General features: G+C 40.6%; 1 protein-coding gene across 3 annotated transcripts in view; it reads left to right on the forward strand.

Moving 5' to 3' along the window:
• Positions 1-20,995, forward strand: part of SORL1 (sortilin related receptor 1) — an 89,493-nt gene that overhangs the window by 15,366 nt on the left and 53,132 nt on the right. For all 3 annotated transcript variants that reach the window (XM_078870032.1, XM_078870033.1, XM_078870034.1), the window contains exons 3-12: positions 2,033-2,155; positions 3,135-3,296; positions 7,061-7,128; positions 11,068-11,248; positions 14,658-14,759; positions 15,853-16,022; positions 19,174-19,369; positions 19,850-19,967; positions 20,336-20,409; positions 20,828-20,916. In XM_078870032.1, the coding sequence (XP_078726158.1) occupies positions 2,033-2,155; positions 3,135-3,296; positions 7,061-7,128; positions 11,068-11,248; positions 14,658-14,759; positions 15,853-16,022; positions 19,174-19,369; positions 19,850-19,967; positions 20,336-20,409; positions 20,828-20,916 (1,283 nt within the window). The remainder of the gene's footprint in view (positions 1-2,032; positions 2,156-3,134; positions 3,297-7,060; positions 7,129-11,067; positions 11,249-14,657; positions 14,760-15,852; positions 16,023-19,173; positions 19,370-19,849; positions 19,968-20,335; positions 20,410-20,827; positions 20,917-20,995) is intronic.

The raw sequence follows: 20,995 nt of genomic DNA on the forward strand, positions 1-20,995 counted from the left end.
GAATGAAACATCTTTGGATGGTGATGCAAGACTTAATTTGCCAATCTTCATGTCGGCCTACTTAACCATTTAAATATTTATTACTTTTCATATAGAAATGGTGCAATGGGCTTGTTTCTATGTGTGTAGCCATGTATTGATTCATCGATTTAATTTTGACTAAGGTTCACATGAGCCCTCTTTAATACAGGCTGCCAGAGGTGGGACAAAGTCATTGTTATGCAAGTCCAAGTCGAGTCGCAAGTCATCAAATTCATGACTCGAGTCTGACTCGAGTCCAAGTCACATGACTCGAGTCCACATCTCATAGGTGGGACAAAGTCATTGTTATGCAAGTCCAAGTCGAGTCGCAAGTCATCAAATTCATGACTCGAGTCTGACTCGAGTCCAAGTCACATGACTGGAGTCCACACCTCTGGAGGCTGCTACATTTTTTTGTTAAAGTAACTCTATTATTGAGTAGAATCGCGACCCAGAATCGCAACCATTTATTGGACCGCCTGGGCAAATCATCACACCCATTCTGGTTCATCGCCCACTTTGGTTATTCGTGTTTTTACCATCACCTATATTATTAATTGATGCATTTTTAGATGTTCGTTCTTTTTTGTTGGTCACAGCTTGACTTGACAGTTTTTTAATTAGTTATTATTCTTGACTTAAAGCTTTCGTGACTGCAGGAATTAATATTCTTTGGGTCTTTTGGTAAAGTCACGTAGATAGGTTCAAAGAAAATAACAAATAACTACGACGTTTCGATCGCAACACAAGCGGTCGTCATCAGGATGAACCTATTTATGTGACTTTACCGAAAGACCCAAGGAAGATTTCGATTTAAAGCTTTCGTGACTGCAGGGATTCATCTTCTTGGTTCTTTCGGTAAAGTCACATAGAAGGGAAATAATAAAATAATAAAAATAAAACATGATAAAATAATTCTCACCCAAAGAAGAGTTATTATTTTATGCCACGCTTAACCCACTGCTCAGTATGTGATAGATCTGTGAGATTTTGTATGTAATTTCATCACCCTGCAGCATTATAGTTGGTGTCAGAAATGAAATGACATCAGCAGCCACAGTCAATCCACTGCTGGATAAAGGCCTTCCCAGGCTGCTGATAACGTTTACAATCCAATGATGCAACAATACACCCAGCACCTGAACATTAACTGTAAATAAGGGTATCGGAGAGTTTTGCGAGCGAGATTTAAAAAAAAAATGGATCCCAACCTAATTATATTTCATATAAACCTGAATCATTGTGCACAAGCTACTGGGCAGCCCGTTCTATGGACGGACGTGACACATGACACCCACTTACCTCTCGTCACGTAGTCACCACTCACCTGGTGCCACTCGCCATTCATCTGCACGGCTGACCCTCAGCACTCACCAGTTTATACAATAACCCAGAAAGTACTTTGCTGGGATGTTATTTTTTATGGTCCAATATACAGTGTCAGGGCTAATTGCTTAAATGATCTGGTCAAAGATAAATTTTTAAATGTGAATTTTCACCTCATTTGCTTCAACTACGTATCACAAGATTTGCAATGACACCACGTTCGTTGAAAATAGTGTGGAGGTCTTGGAATAATTATCGGGACAAAGATACATGCAGATGAACGACTTGCGTACAAATGATATAATGTAATTTATATTTGAGGAACCCTCATGCATTTCAATATACAGTACTGTATGTAAAATATCTTATTAAAACCGTAGCTGTATGACAGCTATGAATTTTCATACAATTATGCAATGCATCATGGGGGTGCGTACCTTGTACAAGGCCATGTTTTGTTTCACGGTTACAGGGAGAAATGCAGTGTCCATGACCTCTTAAAATACCAGCTCTCGCTTCGTGTAAATATTTAACAGTTGAAAAAAAATTGTTTCAGAATACAATAAGTTTAAATTATTTCAATTCAGCATTACAGTGTTTTGAATGTTAAAAATGTTTAACACTTGAATACACGTCTTTCTAAAACAGTATTTATGACTCCCGTGTGATGTGCTTTTCATTCTAGGTTTACGTGTCTTATGACTATGGCTATTCATACAAAAATATCCAGACCAACTTCAGTCGCTTACCGAACGGCAGCGAGACCGTCATTGCGCAGTTCTACCACAGCCCTGTTGACAACCGAAGGGTGAGTGTCCACTCTTTGTACACCTGTTTTGCTCAGATACAGTTTTGTTACCTGGGTTTCATCCCGCCGTTCATGACGCTCATCGTCAGGAAGCAAATGTGACGTTTCACGCTCTTTCAGCAATTGCGGTGCCTTCGTTCCATGGTCTGCAGAAGCCACGTATCAAGCCGAAGCGATCGTCAAACCACGATGCTCTTCATTAGTTGGGACATTATTGCGAGAGCTTGACTCGTTTAAACATCGTTTTCCCCGCTTGAGTGGGAAATCTTTAGGGGTTTATTTTTCTGTACGGGTTATTAGTAAATGTAACCAGGGGGACAGTGGTGCAATTATTAGCACACCATGAACTCAAAGATCCTAGTTTGCTTCCTGGCAACAGATAACATCAATGGCAAGGGATAGCTGAAAGCCAGTCCTGAGTTCTCACCATGATCTTCAACGCACACTGACCAGCGTGGTGAAATATGGTCATATAACCCCCCATAGTGTGGGGAGGGCATCATCCAGCAGTGGATTGGCAAAGGATTGTACGTTTCTATTGCCATTTTAAATTTTGCAGAGTACCTGTGCGAGTATTGAGGTATCCCTCATTAAACAATACTTTTGTGCAATGCATATTAGGGCTTTTTTAAAAGAAATGTCATCTGTTAAAAATAGGGGGGCTAGGAAGTCTAAAATGGCCAGGAAATGAGCTACTTCCACAAAACTGTTTTGGGGATAGGTTTTTTTTTGTTACACAAGTTGTGAGGTTGTGTCCACAGAAATGAATTAATTCTACGTGTAAACATTTGCTTGTTATATTTACAGTGAATGTTTAGTTTACCAGCAGCCATTGACAGCCACAAAGCCCATGAACTGTGTGCCCTTCCCCATGATACTGAATTGCATAAAAAATGTTTAGCCTCATTTGGAAAATGTATGGTGTGCACTTCGCCTAATACCTTGCATTCTACTCAAGGCCACATACTTTTCTGTGCAGTACATATTCACAGACACCTTGCACAGTTACCTGTGGATGACAAACGACTTTGGGCAGACGGTCAAAAACTTCTCCTGCCCGTTCCGTCCAACTGATCTGCTGCTGCATAACAAGAACCCAAACCTGGTCCTAGGATACGACTCCTCTCACGCTGACAAACAGGTTTGTACGTGCGCTTTTGTGCTGCGTTTGTTCATGCGTTGCCCTACTTTATATAGCGTCGCCATCAGTTTCTTCAATTAGTTTTGCACTCTAAAGCGCGAGTGCTTCATGGCAGGACAAAAAAACACATTGTACAACTGAGTAACATTTGAAAGCAAGTTTGTGTTTAAGTTCACCTTAAATTTCGATTTAAAGCTTTCGTGACTGCAGGGATTCATCTTCTTGGTTCTTTCGGTAAAGTCACGTAGAAGGGAAATAATAAAATAATAAAAATAAAATAATAAAAATAAAACATAATAAAATAATTCTCATGACGTTTCGGCCACAACGCAAGCAGCCGTCCTCAGGTGAAGAACAGGTCTGTCGGAAAGATGCTGTCTTGCTGTCTTTCCGACAGACCTGTTCTTCACCTGAGGACGGCTGCTTGCGTTGTGGCCGAAACGTCGTGAGAATTATTTTATTATGTTTTATTATTTTATTATTTCCCTTCTATGTGACTTTACCGAAAAAACCAAGAAGATAAGTTCACCTTTGCAAGTTATGTTGTTGGTTATTTAAATATTACTCATAGGGGATGGACGAGCTGGACACTGGACTTCTAAACAAACAAGCACGGAGTGTTGTGTGGAATTCCTGCCCATCGCGGCCGGAGGAGAGAATGGACTTATAAATAAGCACGGTAGAAAGCAAATTTAGTTAAATTAGGAAGTGTAATGCAGTGCAACACAGAGAGTCGGTTAGCACACGGTTAACGCATAGCCTGGTTAATTACGTTCTTCCAAAGATTGCTAAATTAGAAGTTAAGTGTGAAACAAACAAGCACGGCAAACCCTCCCCGTAGAGGTGGTTCAAACTAGATTTGAAGCTTTCGTGACTGCAGGAATTACTCTTTGGTTCTTTCGGTAAAGTCACGTAGAAAGAAATTCAATAAAATAATAATAGAATACGACGTTTCGATTGCAACAAGCAACCATCGTCAGGTACAAATAAATGAGAAAGCAAATGTAGTGAACTTGTAAATAGAATGCAATACAACACAGAGTCGGCCAACAAGAGTCAACACCCCACCTGGTTGATTACGTTCTTTCATAGATTGCTAAATTTGAGAGAGAGACGTCGCATTCTATTATTATTTAATTTAATTTCTTTCTACGTGACTTTACCGAAAGAACCAAAGAGTAATTCCTGCAGTCACGAATGCTTCGAATCTAAATTTCGATTTAAAGCTTTCGTGACTGCAGGGATTCATCTTCTTGGTTCTTTCGGTAAAGTCACGTAGAAGGTAAGTAGTAAAATAATAAAAATAAAACATAATAAAATAATTGTCATGACGTTTCGGCCACAACGCAAGCAGTCGTCCTCAGGTGAAGACCAGGTCTGTCGGGGAGACAGCGTCTGACAGACCTGGTCTTCACCTGAGGACGGCTACTTGCGTTGTGGCCGAAACGTCGTGAGAATTATTTTATTATGGTTTATTTTTATTATTTTATTACTTCCCTTCTATGTGACTTTACCGAAAGAACCAAGAAGATGCTTCGAATCTATTTTATTTTTATATTCTTTGGTTCTTTCGGGCAAATCACGTAGATAGAAAAATAATAATAAATAAAGTGAATAAAAATAAAGAAAATGAAAAAACACGATGGTTCGCCTCCTAAAGGCAAACTGTTTATAAAGGTTTGGAGTTGGGCGCAGCCCAAGTGTGTCAGCAGCATGGGCGGGGCAGCTAATGTTAATTTTGGAGAAAACAACTAAACCGGCAGTGGGTCTCCACCAATCAAAGGGCCGCCAGGCAATCATTGCACCTCGCTCCACACACCCACACTGCTGATGGTGGAGGTTGACAAGAAAGCACAAATCAAGTCATGACCCAAAGTGGTTGATGACATCTTTCCAATGATTGCCGAGTTCATAACCATCCTCTCGGTTGAAATTGTTTGTGTCTGTATATATGGATGGCTTCATGAACTAATCTTTGTTGATACTCAGTAGGCTTGCAAAGTACCATGGTTATTTTAAGTTTGTCGAGTTTGTTATTCCAGTGGTTCATTGGAGAAGGTACAATACTTGAGCTGTAAATGTTATACTCTGGAAATGTAGAATTATGCATAATATTTCACCGCCTGACTCAAGTGGATGGACAACTTGATATTGTCTCCACTAAAATATAATACCATTTTGGTCCACCAGCGTTGAGCCATCTGATACCAGTATTTTCCAGCAAGGTTTATTAAATCAGGCATAGGCTTGTAAGCTAATTTATATTATTATACAGTCATGTGGAGTGCCATACACACTTACCTATTACACATATAAAAAACAAATATAAATGAACGTGATATACATGAGAAAAACATTCACCTCATGATTACTTTGTTAAAACTTGCGAGTAAATTTTTGCAGTATTACTCATAACCCTCCATGACCTCACAATAAGCACCATTACCACTTTATACTGCGTAGTAGGTTTCTGCTGCTGGCTAAGAGATTGTGTCTCCAATGCCTGTAATGCAAAGTAAACCAGTTTGTGACACCTGTTCGATTGTAAGGCAGGTGGTGGTAATGGTGCTTGTATGGCATTACCCCACCAGATTGGTTTTCAAGACCTATGTAAACACAGGCTCCCCTGAACTGGTTAACCTCATGTTTGTCAAAGCCTTTTTACCAGTGGTGTGTGCTGTAGGTTGGAAAAAAAGTGTTTTTTTATTGTCACAGAGAAGACGTATGAGATATACCCATTTTTTTAAATTAACTCAATTTGCAGTAAGGGGCCGTCCATAAATGACATCACGCGATTTTGGATGATTTTTGACCCCCTCCCCTCCTCGTCACATGGCGTCACAAAAAGTCAGAACCCCCCTCAAATATGACGTCACAAAGCTCTGCCCCCCCCCCTGAAAACCATATTTCCACTTTGAAAATTAAACATGCTTCAAATCGCTTTAAACTATTGTCATTGTAGTACGTATTTAATGTGGCGCTGCACTCTGATGTTGTTGGAGAAAACATTTATTAAAAAGTCTATTTAATTAAGTAGAACGTGTTGTCTATATTTATTTAAAGTTGCGCATTTTGATGTGATGTCACATTTCTCACCCCCCCCCCCTCGTCACACATCGTCACACATGTCTGACCCTCCCCGCCCTAGGTGCATGATGTAATTTATGGACGGCCCCTAAACCCTTGTTAATTTGACGCATGGGGCGCCGGCTTTGCCGAATTATCCAATGTTCCGAATTATGCGCATTGTTATCCCCCAGTGCCTCCTGCCCCAAAAAAAAAAATCAAAATTTGTTTTCCAAAAATGTTTTCCCCCCAAAAAAGTAACACCATCAGTAACTCGTACTGCAGGCGAAGGAGGATGTCATAGGTTCCATGTGGTAGGTTACAGAGGTTGTGTGGAGGGGGTCTTAATGCACTCGGTATGCACTTACTGGACTTACAGAGTGCATAAACAAGGTAAAGTCCAAAGCAACAGGTCTGCACTAATGCTCACCACCCGTGCCGCCACTCGACTGAGTCATTGTTTTGGTCGTGGGGCGCGCGGCGTCGCTTCGTGTGTGCCGAAATTGGATCATTCATTACGGAAATTCGGCTCGTGGCGAATTACTAATATACTGGATATGCCGAAAGCGCACACTTGCCGAATTATCCCCAATTTACGAATGATCAAATACCGAAATAACGAGGTTTAACTGTATATTTTTCTTGTGTAGGTTTTTTTTAATTTTCAGACATGTTTTTTTCTCCTCTGCCTCTTTCAGCTTTGGAAGTCAGACAATTTTGGTGAGAGTTGGACACTAATTCATGAAAAAGTAAAGTCCTACTACTGGTAAGCAATTGAACTCGTGTTTTAACTTTACGTGAAAAATCACGCGCGTATTATTTTTCTGATAAATTGTCAAGTTCATCCACGACTGATTTATATCAGGTCTGGTATTGTTTTTTTTTACTTTAAGATTATGGAATAGCATAATCCATTAAATGTTAGTTTGACCTCACTTGACCACGCTGGTCCATTGCGGGGTTGGTGAACGGGGTTCGTGTGACCAGTTAAGACATCGCTCGCCACGGATGTTTGCCGTGGCCGGGTATTGAACTCGGGTAACCAGCCTCAACGTGCAGTGCGCTAACCACTACCCTACCTCTCCTCTGTAAACTACTATAATCTGCTGTTAAACTGCGATGTATGCTATAAATGGCATCGTTGAGAAATATGGGTCTTAATCCATTTTAATTGGTAAAACAAAAATGACATTGCATATGCATTAGTTTAAATATGCAGTGTATAGTGTGCCTTAATCATCTTGTATAGATTGAAAACTCTTTTGTTAAGAACTGCTTTTTTGTTTAGTTTGTTGTCCTTCCCCGCACCTCCGATTAGCACGGTTGGCTACGTACAGTGCGAAAGAAGTTCTACAGACATACAACGTATACTCTTTGGTTCTTTCGGTAAAGTCACGTAGGTGAAAATAAAATAATAATGAAAATAAAAATAAAATAATAATGAAAATAACTAAATTAAATCACGACGTTTCGGAAGCAACACAAGCCTCCGTCATTTTATTTTCACCTACATGACTTTACCAAAAGAACCAAAGAGTATGGATGCTTGCAGTCACGAAAAACTTCAAATCTAGAATACAACGTATATAAAAGGCTAATTATATTATCTTCGGCCATGGTCTATTTACTGCTGGATGAAGGCCTCTCCAAGCTCTCCCTCCACCTGACAAACCAATTACACAATAATGTACTTCAAACTAGCACACCAATTGATTTCATGATTCTATCTCCTACGTGGATATTCTCTTGCCATTCTTTCGCTGCTACCCAGTTATTATACCCGATATCAGCCATCATCCCATCTCGCAACATCTTCAAGTCCACTTTTCTAAATAAAGTTGTTGTTGACTATATCATTAACCAGCACATGTTCTCTAAGCCACGTGTTTCTCTTTGTATGTCTGTCATTTCAAGGATGCATCCTCATGCTTTCAGTTTTTGTTCTATATTTCTAGCTACTGTTTTCTTGAATCATGTCACACAGCAGTTAGTGCACACTGACTTAAAACATATAATATGGTATCGTTTTTATTTTTACATCTCTAAATTTTTCTGGAATATTTTCTAGAAAAACTAAATATAATAATAACATACACATTAGAAGACTCGTGCTATTTATTTTCTATACGAAGACCACGTGTTATTGTTACGCGCTGCGCTAGAGCCTGCATAGAAATGAACAGCTTGACTCGTCAACTTTACGTTGAATCCACCTGTGCTGATGCGTGTGCTCTTTAGCTCGCAACAGAGCGTGACATTAAGTGGGATCCACTACTCGGAGCTGTGTGCTCCCTCGGCTATTTGTCTGTCTGGGCTGGCGTAGAGGCAGAAGCTTTGAGAGGGTGGTGCGCGGCGTGTTGGGGGAAAAGGTGCAACTGCAATCCATCTGGCCGTGTCTGGAACGGTGCCCGGGTGTGTGGTTGGCTTCTCAGCATAGACCACCAGCCTGCAGCTGTCACATACCATTAGTGTTAGAGCGTATGCCCCAAGTTAAGCCCGTTTGTTTTCGTGTGCAGCGGTGTTATTGCACTTCCCAATCGGCTGCGCTTGCGCTGCGTAATGTAATGTGAACATTCAAAACGTTGGGGGAGTGCTTTTTCCCAGAATATGGCGTTTTTTTCATTATTTATGGGAATAGTACTTTACTTGATTTGGAAGTGCGGTATTTGTTTTATTTGCAAGCGTAAAAGAGAGACTTAAATTCTGACATTCTGGCTTTGTCAGCACTATTCTTGTTCTTAAACATGCTTTACCGGTCTGTGCAGTAAACAATCTATTTTTTACGTATTTTTTCATTTTTCACATTCTTGTGATATTTTGCATAGATATTTTTAGTAAAGACACTTAAGATGTCTGACTTAAAATCCGATCTATTCATGACATCTTGCGTTTTTAACCTATGCCTGCGTACTCGGCACTAACGCATATTTGTGGTTTTAAATTAATCTACGCTTTTGTAAACATGCATAACCTTGCCTGTTGCATGAATGATAGCTGGAGGACACGACCTTAATCTCAGCCTCAACACGGAAGCAGAGTTCCTTTGCTGTAGGCTTCCTTCTATTCCCGCCAGCATGTTATACTGCATTCATTTATAGCATGCACTTTTGACAACAGTCCTTGCCCTTTAGATATCCTGTCATCTGGCAGATATAATCTGCAAGGATGTGTGTCATTCCCGCACTAACACTGGATATTTCAACCTCGTTGTTGCAGCTGTGCACAAGGATTGCCTAGCCGCCAACAGGAATAAATTAGCTCCGTCTATTCCATGGCGATTGTTGGTGTATTGTCAGAACTGCAAGGTGTGCTTATCAGTGGACTAGATATGAAAGCAGCCTATGTGATGATTGCACTTATTTTGAATGACACGCCTTGATGGTCGCCGTATAGCATTCATTAGCGGTGGTGTAATGTTTCGTGGACCGTTTCATGAACCCGGCGACCCAATTTCAGTTCCTGACTGTGGCTACCATGAGTGGCAAGTGATGTCTGAACCAGTGCCAGCACACACCCCTCCTTCATCAACGGACATTGTCTAGCACAGGGGTCGGCAACCAAAATAACAAGAAGAGCCATTTCTTTCCAATTCGGTACAAAATTCAGTATTTCAAGAGCCGCAATGCATCTGAGTACATATACTGTACATACGTACATATCGTCAAGAAGCAGCCCGTAAAGAGCCGCATGCGGCTCCGGAGCCGTAGGTTGCCGACCCCTGGTCTAGCATGATAAAGTCCTTTCAAACAACATCCAAAATCAACTCGGCCTGTGGGGGAGGGCAGGGGAGGGGTCCTTCATACAACAGCTCTAATATTAGGAAGCCACTGGAGCTATGCACTTTTAAATCCCCTAGATAGAAAACGAATTTTTTTTAAAATCCTGTTTGTGTTTAGTTTGTTGGCCTTCCCCCGCACCTCCAATTTAGCATGGTTGGCTATGTACAGTGTGAAAGAAGTTCAACATACAGGCACTCCTCTACTTACGAATATTCGACTTACAAACTTTCAAATACAAGAACAAACCTGTCTTATGTCCAGTTTCCTGTTCAGAGCGAGAATGACAAGTTCAACCGCCATGCAATAGATGACGGTGGCATTTACACGTGCAGAACATGAATAACCAGTGGCATCTTCATCTACAGGAGTTTATACAACTTTTAAAGCCATTCCCTGTGTTTAGTGTATGTTTGGAATCGACAGGAGTAAAGTTGGACTTATGGACAAATATACTTACTAACAGACCTCTGTATGATAATTGTTTTTTTTACCCTTTTATCTGGCAACAAAACTGACACCTTTTTTACAAGGAGTCATGTTTGCATTGACCACAATACCTGCAGTCGGAATGCAAACAAAAAACATAACTCTGATAATGTATGCACTGTCCTTGAAATTGATCGGTCCACACCCGAGACAGCTTTCTTTAGAGCCTAGTCTCACATGGTGTTGGACCAGATGACGCCAAAAGGCGCACAACTCAAGGACAATGACCCATCAGAGTATGAGAGCTCGGGGTAAGCATTTACACCATCGAAACCTCCATTTGCCAGTAACAAAATATGATAATTGTTTTTTTTACCCTTTTTATCTGGCAACAAAACTGACACCTTTTTTACGTTCGTAAGTAGAGGACTCCCCGTACATACATTGGTGAAACGGATGAACGTATCGAGACCAGCGTGTGTTGTGCCACGTTCACGCAGGGGCATAGAGCCGTACGACGAGGAGAATGTTGTGTACGTGGAGCGCCTGGAGCCAACAAATACCTCGACCATCCTCCGCAGCGATGACTTCTTCCAGGATGCCACCAAGCAGCACGTTCTTCTGCAGGGGGTCGACGACTTCCAGCTCCGGGACAGCTACATGTTCGCGACGAAGACTGTGGTTCGTGCACCCCCCCCCGTGCCTCGCCCTAGCTCGCTCACGCTTACGGCCAGTGCAAGCATTTCACGATTTAATTGTTTGTCCTGAAGCCAAAACTGCTTTGGTTAACGTGTAAAAAATGGCACCTTAACTTCACAATGATTTGTATAATCCATTTGACGTAGTTTTCAAAGTTATTTCATTTCAACAAAAACGCTTCCTGAACTTAGAATATTTGAGTATACATCATTGTTTCTCATTTGGAGGGAAATGCCTTGGATTTTGCAAAAATTAAACCAGAACATGTCAACAGGATACAACTGTAAACTTGAAGGTGACATTGACATTTGCCCGGTCTCTACGGCTGTGTTGTGCTTCTGAAGAGTGGGTGATACAGTGAACATACATTTGTGGTCACCAGGAAATGGTTTACAAACCTAGGTCACCACATATGGAGAGGTACAATACTGTTCAAGTGTGTTTTCATGGTACAGAGAGCCCACTAACTTTGTTTTACCATTAAAGCAATAGGACATCCTGCTGTTTGCCCAAATGCCATGGTGGCTAGGAGATATTAACTACCTCGCCTGGTATACAGGAGGTCATGGGTTCAATTCCGACCCTGACGTCTGTATGTAGATTTTGCGTGTGTTCTCCCCATGGTCGCGTGGATTTTTCTCCAGGTCCTCCGGTTTTTCCCCTCCACATTTAGAATCAACATGCATTTAGAGTGTTTGGCTGCAATAAATTTGAACATGATAAGTAAGCCATTTCGTTGAGCTATCATTTGTGGCCAGGTCGCTTCTGAAAAACAGTTGTATAGCTCTGCTAAAATAAAAATAGTGTAGTTTTATAGTTTATATACGTTTTGAGAACCCCACATCACCCCAAAAGCTAACAAAAAAATATAAACTAAAATGAGAAACCTGTTTGACCACTAGTCTGTGGTAACACAGTAACAACGAGGATATTATTGTGTTTATTGGGCAGTGATATATATTTGAGGAAGTGGTGTGATTGGCAATTCCGTAACCTTACTTTGTTAGTGCCACTTATAAGTTGTCATTTAATACCCCTGTAGTCCTAATGTTAAAGATACATTTGTGTTCATAGCTAACTTTTAGATTTAAGTTAGCTGACACGTACTCATTAACAAAATGTCTTAACCTTTCCTTTTTGCCCGAAGCATTACAGTATTGTGTAGCGCTGTTTATAATAAGATAGAGGAATTTCACATGCAAACATTTAAGCAGGACATCGCACACCAATTAATGTATTTTGTGTGAACACAATTCTATTATGTGATCCAAACACCCAAAGGCATCACGCTCATTAACATCGACGTTAACTCTGACTGTTTATTCCTTGTTGTGTTAAAGCGATGAGTGTGGAACACAGGTCATTTGTACAGTAGTTGTTTTCAATTCACATTGGTAAGTAACTGCGTCATGACCAGCCCTGTGTGGTCAGCGCGCACCTCTGCTTCTGTTGTACTGCCATCTTGTGGCCTGGCTGCCCCCAAAGTGTAATGCACTCAAACAGGATAGGCTACTTACAGTTCGTAGCCTTTCCTGTGGTTCAGTGTTAATTTTATTTTGAGAGGCATAGCGCCGTTGTTTTTAAAGACATCGTTACTCTAGATTTGAAGCTTTCGTGACTGCAAGGATTCATACTCTTAGTTCTTTCGGTAAAGTCACGTAGGTAAAAAATGAAATTAATAAAAATAAAACAATAAAATCACGACGTTTCGGAGGCAACACAAGTCTCCGTCATCAGGTGGGACCGTCACAGCCAGATTTGCGGCATCAAGATGCCATGTTAAGGGTTTAACATGGCATTACACACTCCCCACTCGGCATACCTTCGGGACCTAAATTAATTTTAGTTAACATAAAATGTCATCAAATGTGATTTTTTTTTTTTTATATGTCCGTTATATTCGGTATGATTACAGGATATTATTTCTCGGAGTGGGAAACAATTAATGGCATCGTGTCCGCTTCATTTGGATTTGATAGTTTTTGCAGTATTCCAATTCAAGTTGGTTTGGCATGAAGTTGTTTTTTTTTTTCTTCGATTTGTATTTATCCTCAACACTTGGATATCAAAAGGCTTATTTTAAAGATTCACAGGCCTTTGCAAAACTACTGCTTGATGAAGGCCTTGCCTTGCTGTCTTCTTGGTCACAGGGGTTGTTTGACCATACTTCACCACTGTGGCTGAGTAAAGAGGGAGGGAGAGTGGCAGGACCAGTTTAGCATAAATGTGTGCAATCGTACTCGTACAGATTTTTATAAATAAAGTAAAAACTATGCTTTCATTGTGTAGTTTAATCATAGCAAAATTCAGCTTGCACTGTGTAGATGAACATAAATGTATTGAAAGGGATTTACTTAATGTTTTCTCAAAAATTTGAAACTTAGAGATAAACTGTATATATGGCAAACATATTTTGGAACAATATCATTGAGTGGCTTAAGCCTGCAACACACGAGTGCTCATTTTGCCAACGAAGCTGGTCTCTGTTCTTATTTAAGGTAATTTGGAGACGTTATGCTTCCACACAGAGCTTGGTTTCATCTTACCATGCCATACCAACTTCCTTAGCTCAAAACACAGCCTTTGCCATATCTGCTGATACAAGTGACACAATTGTAGACGATATTCCAAATAATGGGCATGTATGCATGTATGGATGTTGAACTGCTGTCGCATATTGATATTTTAAAGTCTAGTGACAAGTTTAAATTGCAATGTTTGTACAGTATGGTATTACTGGTATGTATTCAAAATATTAATAGGATATTTTTGTGTAAATTTGCTTTAACTGCCTACTTTGCAGCAACATAACAGCTCTGTTGTGCTGATGGTGTCGTACGTAAGACGACCGTTTGAACAGGCCATCTTCAACCACAACTGGAAGAACAAGGTAGTGTTGTTGGTCTAGGCATCGTGGTCGAAGGAAAATATTCTCATACTCCATCTGCCCTTCCTACTTTGGCCAGTGTAGTAGGTCTGAACATATCCTTGCAACTTTAAAAGTAATAACTTATTGGAAAAATATTACCAATTGGTCCTAATTTGTACTTCCTTTGTGGGAATATCCGACACATTGTCAATTGGCTGCAAAGCCTTGGACACTTTTTTTATTGGACCATTTACGAATGAGCATCTGATGTGCACTGACCTACAAAAATAACCGACATTCACCGCAGCGCGTAAGCTATTAAACACAAATGGTGCTAAGCATCAGTGTTCGCACTCTTGTTTATTTTTTTTTACAAACTTGAGCTGCGGTGCATGTCAGGTTACGGCCACAACCTTCCGTCGAATCTCTCGGTGCACCTTTCTGGTTCTGGCGATTGACACTTCGGTGTGGGGTTTTTTTTTTTCTCTCTCCTGTTCTGGCCTCTGACTGTGTATCCAACAGCACCTGGTGGGATCCAAATACCCACGCTCTGTTCAACTCTGGGTCTCCCACAATCGCAAGCCATTGCGCTCCTCTCAATTCCGAACCAAACACCCAATTGTGGTGAGTTGGAGATGGCGGTGCTGAGACCCCGTCACCAAAAGGGGGGTGCGGGGGGGTCATTTGTTTTTATATTTTCCAACTAAATAAAATGTACCTAATACCCGGCAAAAAATTAATTAACTAAAATCCTTATTGTCTCTTGGCATCTCCTGACATTCGTGAGTGCACTAAGGGGGAGAAATATTATGTATTCATTGTAAATATATATGGTTCGCAGCAGCAGCAAAAAGTTAATAGAGAGAATCGCATGTGCGCATGACAGTACTGTGATATGGCTATAGAGCGGCCTCATTTTTCAAATGTGCACTTAAGTGTGGGACATAAATAGGGTGTTCTTGCATTTGCGGTGCATGGCCCACAAGGTAATTTATGTACTAAAGGGCTCGCTGGGCTCCAGAAGAATCTGACTGCCATGGCAATAGTGCTTTGCTGTAAATGTAGTGGTTAACGATTATTAATGGTATTTTAAAAGTTCAACGCACGTTGCCCCGCTGGTACCTTTCCGCTCGTGAAAATGTTAACAAATGACCCCTTGCACCATTGTAAAATTATCACGTGTCTGTCTCTTACATTCATTCTTAAAATAAACATTCTAAGTGTGTGTTTAAATTGATTTGCTTCACTCCCAACTGTTAAGCATTGTATGCATGCACCCACTGCTGTATGAGAGCCTTTACACAATACGATCACGGGAATTCTATGAACATACTTCCCCATGCTGGTCAGTGCAGGAGGGAAAAACCATTTTATAACTTTCAATAGCCAGTATACACCTTCATCTCTTCGGTATGCTGTAAATCCACTAGCACAGTAATTGTATCCATTACAATGCTGTGTTCATACTTAAATTATAAGAAAACCTTAATTTTTAATTCGCAATAGATTCGAATTCCAGTTAAAATATTCACCTACATTTTGCTCATTAACCATGACAAAAGTAGCTGGGAGCACACAAAATAAAATCGTACATTTTTAATTATTCCCATTTATTTTTCACCCAAAACAAACGCCTTTTCCCAGCAGTTAATCCACGGTCTGTTTTTGTTGTCCCCCCCCCCCCCGATGCTCGTTTGGCCACACGTCCCCTGGGCAGGAGTATTACATTGCGGACGCCTCCGAGGACCAGGTGTTCGTGTGCGTCAACCACGAGGGTGGCCTCACGAACCTCTACATCTCCGAGCGCGAGGGCCTCAAGTTCTCCCTCAGCCTCGAGAGAGTTCTCTACTTCAGTCCGAAGGGGCCCGGCGCAGACACGCTCGTGAGGTGAGAAGGGGAACGCAGCTGTTCTGACTGCTCCGCATGACTGCAGCGTGTAGTGGCTCTGTCGTGGTGTGCCATGCCTGGCATTCATAGGTGCTCGCAAACAGCACTTGCCCCAAAACATCTGTTAAGGTTATACAGGGGAGACCTGTCTTTGTATTGTTTTACTCCAACAGTAACTATGATCATCACGGTGGCGAGATGTTAACTACCTCGCCTGGTATGCAGTAGGTTGTGGGTTCTATCCCCCGACTCTGATGCCTCTATATTTGGAGTTTGCATGTTCTCCCTGTGGTCGCGTGGATTTTTCTCCGGGTCCTCCTGTTTTTCCCTCCACATTTAGAAACACCTGTTTAAAGTATTTGCTGTACATTTCCACACGATAATCCTCTTTGTTGAGTTATCATTTGTGGCCATGTTGCTTCTGAAAAAGTTATACAGCTCAGTGGGTCTTACTTGGTTTTGAGTGAAGTGCAACAATGAACAGTTTAGTGCCATTATAAAAATTAAGCATTGATTGAGCTGTGTATTTATCAATAAGAAGTGGAGAAATATGGTACCTATATTTCCATGTAAATTCTCCCGCTAATGTTATTTTACCATGCGTCTCGTGTCATGTAAAGTGGTTTAATTTGTGAACCAAATGCCCACACTTCGATAAACACAACAAACACCGTACAAAGAAATTCACTCATTCACGCATTGTAACAAATTAAACATTCAGTATCCATCCATTTCCTCGTACAATGCACACGAGTAATTTTTCACAGCTAATTCTGTTTTTATAGTTTAAGCCAGATGTCATTTTCAGGAAAACCCACGTTGTACTTTGCTTCCTGGTGAAGGAACATCATGTTTGTGTACGGGACATTGCTAAGATTGAAAAATATTACGTCTACGTGCTGTTGAATTTCGCAACGTGGTTTGACGCTTATTCATTGTAACATGGCTCATTCACAAGCACGAGTGATCGGTGTGACATTTCTCACTGTTTCATTTATTGGTGAAGAATAGTTTTCGCGTCACTGAGCTCAGATGTGGCATCTGTTGAAAGTAAGTTAATTAGAATTTTGCCTTGTGTTTGCACTCCCATTAAATTTTATTCCAACTCAGAATTGAGTTCAGTCGTCACTGCTAATTTTATAAAGTCGTTGGCTTTTTTTTTAAAGCTGTAAATAAACAGAAATTAAGTTAAACAAAGTCTCTTTATAACCCGATGAGAGTCCATTAAGAGGACAAGTATTTTTCAAGGGAGAGCTTGGTTACAAAAGAGAATACAAAATAATGGTACAAGCAAAAAAAATATTACAGCATAGTAGATCATCATGGCGACTTCGGGAGGGGGAAGGGGGTGCCAGATAAGCACTAATCACTCTTTAAAATAGCTTCTTTATTTACACTCTTGCATAACATTACGTTTTAGGTGTTGTATATATGTTTGTGGTGTTTTGAATGTGTTTACATATAAAATTGGCACAAGTAAATATACAAATAGATACAAATAAATATCCTACTGTAAAAAGTGACTACTTGCCACTCCAGTCTCGAAGACTACATGGGTTGATATACGCACTTCACTCTTGTTTCAACAACACGTGTTTGACGATTGCAGGACTGGAGTGGTTTTGCCGGATCAGCCCGGGTACTGCCGGATAATGTTGGAAGCCGGATAATCGATGATCAATTGTAATTGGTTTAAACATATCAAAAATAAATCCTTGAATGGTGAGAGGTATCAGTTGGGATATAATAAGGTCGAATTTATGTACACAAATCTGTCATCTAAGCAAGATACAAATTGAGGGCGAGGTAGAAGGCCACATATTTCTCGCATTAACACAGCCTGTTCAGCTATACCAGACTTTCACTGCTAATAATACATAGAAATGATAGCAGTTGGTATTCGCGCCATTCTTATAACGCAAGTTTATGATTATGGTGGCTATGCTTCACAAATGAGCATAGTCTCAGCAGGGGTGTAACGTTATTACAAAATTAAATAACTTGATTGTAAATTTTTATTTAAAGCTTTCGTGACTGCAGGGATTCATATTCTTTGTTCTTTCGGTAAAGTCACGGAAAATAATAAAATAATATCAAGGGAAATAATAAAAGAATATAAATATTTTTTAATATAAAATATATCAATATTATTTTATTATTTCCCTTCTACGTGATAATAATATAAATATGTATTGTATATTATAATCTATATTATTTTATATTATTTTATTATTTCCCTTCTACATGACTTTACCGAAAGAACCAAGAATATAACTTCATAGTAATTAAACATTCTTGGCAAATTGTTATATTTACACCAACATGTGATGACGAATGCCTCTGTTGCCTTCTGTTTCGAATAGAGTTACGGAATCTTTTAATGTACCCCGCGAAGCATACGGCCGGCGTATATTTTTGGTTAATGCACCTCTAGCATGAACCAGGGCGGCCGCTGGGCCCGAACCACGAACCTCTGCAGCAATTGGCAATCACCCTGCCGCCCGGTGTAATGGGACGCCACGGTGGCGAGATGTTAACTACCTTGCCTGGTATACGTTTTCAGTCCCGACCCTGATGTCCGTGGTGGCATGGATTTTTCTACTTCTTAGGTTTTTTCGGTAAAGTCACGTGGGTAAAAAATAAATTAATAGAAACAAAATAAAATAATAAATCACGACGTTTCGGAGGCAACACAAGTCTCCGTCATCAGGTGGGACCGTCACAGCTAGATTCATTGTAGCCTATACAGTGAATCTAGCTGTGACGGTCCCACCTGATGACGGAGACTTGTGTTGCCTCCGAAACGTCGTGATTTATTATTTTATTTTGTTTCTATTAATTTATTTTTTACCTACGTGACTTTACCGAAAAAACCTAAGAGTATGAATCCTTGCAGTCACGAAAGCTTCAAATCTAGAAATTGAGTTTTTTTCCGGGCCCCTCCGGTTTTTCCCTTCCACGTATAGAATCAACATTCAATTAAGAGTATTTGGCTGCTATACATTTCCACATGATAAGCCACTTCATTGGGCTATCATTTGTGGCCAAGTCGCTTCTGAAAAATAGCTATATATGGCTCGGTGGGCCTTATCTGGTAAAATAAAAAATAGTTTAGTTTTAGCTCATCGCATTGCGTGGGTGTCGCTTGCAGGTACTTTGCTCAGGAGCCGTTTGCAGACATCCACCGCGTGGAGGGCCTGCGTGGCATCTACATCGCCACGCAGGTGTCGGGCGAGCACTTCAGTGAGGAGAACATGCGCTCGTTCATCACCTTCGACAAGGGAGGCGAGTGGCAGCCACTGCTGCCGCCTGACACCGACAGCTGGGGTCGGCCTGTCAACTGTCAGGTTCGAACGCTCTGATCGGCAGGGGTGGGACTTCCTAGAGCCGCAAATATAAAAAATTAACCCGTAAAAACTAAGTTTTTCACTATAAATCCTTTATATGCGTGGCGGCTAGAGTCCTCTCGTTCTCTGGCATTAACCAATTGGTAAATAAATATTTTTAAAAAATTCCCTAAACAGTACAAATTTTGAAAAAAAATTTCACGAAAATTCATTGTCACGCACAACGAGTCTGTGTGGAAAATGTCAGCTCGATTGGATCACGGGAAGTGGGTTAAAAAAACGACCGAAAGATTTGCACGGTCCTAAGCAAGCAAGCGAACTTAATATAAAGGATTTTAAAAATGCCCTTATTTGAACTCTTAACATTTTTGCGGTCATATTTTTTTTTACGTGTTAGTGCTGTGGTTTTGATGTTCGTGGTTTCTTGTCACGTTGGGCTTCTAACGTGCACTTGCGCTCACGTTTGTTGTACGTTTGCAGCTTAAGGACAACTGTTCCCTGCACGTGACACAAAAATACAGTCAGCTGCTCAACTTCCGTGACCGATTGCTTCCAGTCATGTCCAAGATCTCTGCTCCTGGCCTGATAATGGCATCAGGTGGGGTTACATTCAGATTATGTCATGGCACCTTTGTATTCAGGATGACTATTTGTTGAGATGCTGTGTTGATCTAAATTTGAGAATGATTGAAGCCCAAGTCGCAACTTGTTTTTGTTTTGCAGCAATAATACCCGTGCAAATGCTCAAGTGTCTTAAAATCTCCTGTGCCACCTACCTTTTTCACATGAAGAGATTTGTGACTACTGCCATGTATCATCTAAAGATTTATAAAAATACAAATTACCTTTTAGTGATTAAATGAAACAATGCAACGTAACATTTCAAAGATTACAATTTTAAGTGATGCTGTTTTATTTTTTATGTACCTTGCTTGGCATTGATATTTGTATGTATGTATGTGGTAGGCTCCGTTGGAAAAAATCTGGCTCATAAGCCCAATGTGTACATCTCCAGCACGGCAGGTGCCCACTGGAGGGAGGTGAGTACATCGCTTGGAATTATCCTTATCGACAAACCTACAATCAATATAATATAAGTGTCATGTAGTAATAACCTCAACATAATTTTCACATTTCAGCTTTTGGCGAACCATCGAACAAAGACGCTCGCTGCATCGGGCGCTTTGAATTGCGCTTCTGTGGCTGTCTGGAATGTTCTTCCGATATTAGGAAGGCCACTGGAGCGATGCACTTTTAAATCTAGATTAAAAACACATCTTTAACTGCTTTTTTGTGTCTAGTTTGTTGTCCTTCCTACGCACCTCCGATTCGCACGGTTGGATACGTACGGTGCAAAAGAAGTTCTACACAAATACATTTGCTCACAGTAACATTCCACATTCTGTTCCAGATAATCACTGTAGCTTTTCTTAAATCATTGCCCGACTTATTGTGCAGACTTTGGTGGGACCTCACTACTTCGCGTGGGGTGATCATGGCGGCATTCTTGTCGCCGTCTCTCAAGAGGGACTTACAGGCATGCTCAAGTAAGTGTCATCATGTCCAGTAAAGGTTATGAAATGGTAGAGTTTTGCAATAACATAATGAATGGCTAATAATCTTCAA

The sequence above is a fragment of the Lampetra fluviatilis genome, chromosome 29 (assembly GCF_964198595.1).
Source record: "Lampetra fluviatilis chromosome 29, kcLamFluv1.1, whole genome shotgun sequence".
NCBI lineage: Eukaryota > Metazoa > Chordata > Hyperoartia > Petromyzontiformes > Petromyzontidae > Lampetra > Lampetra fluviatilis.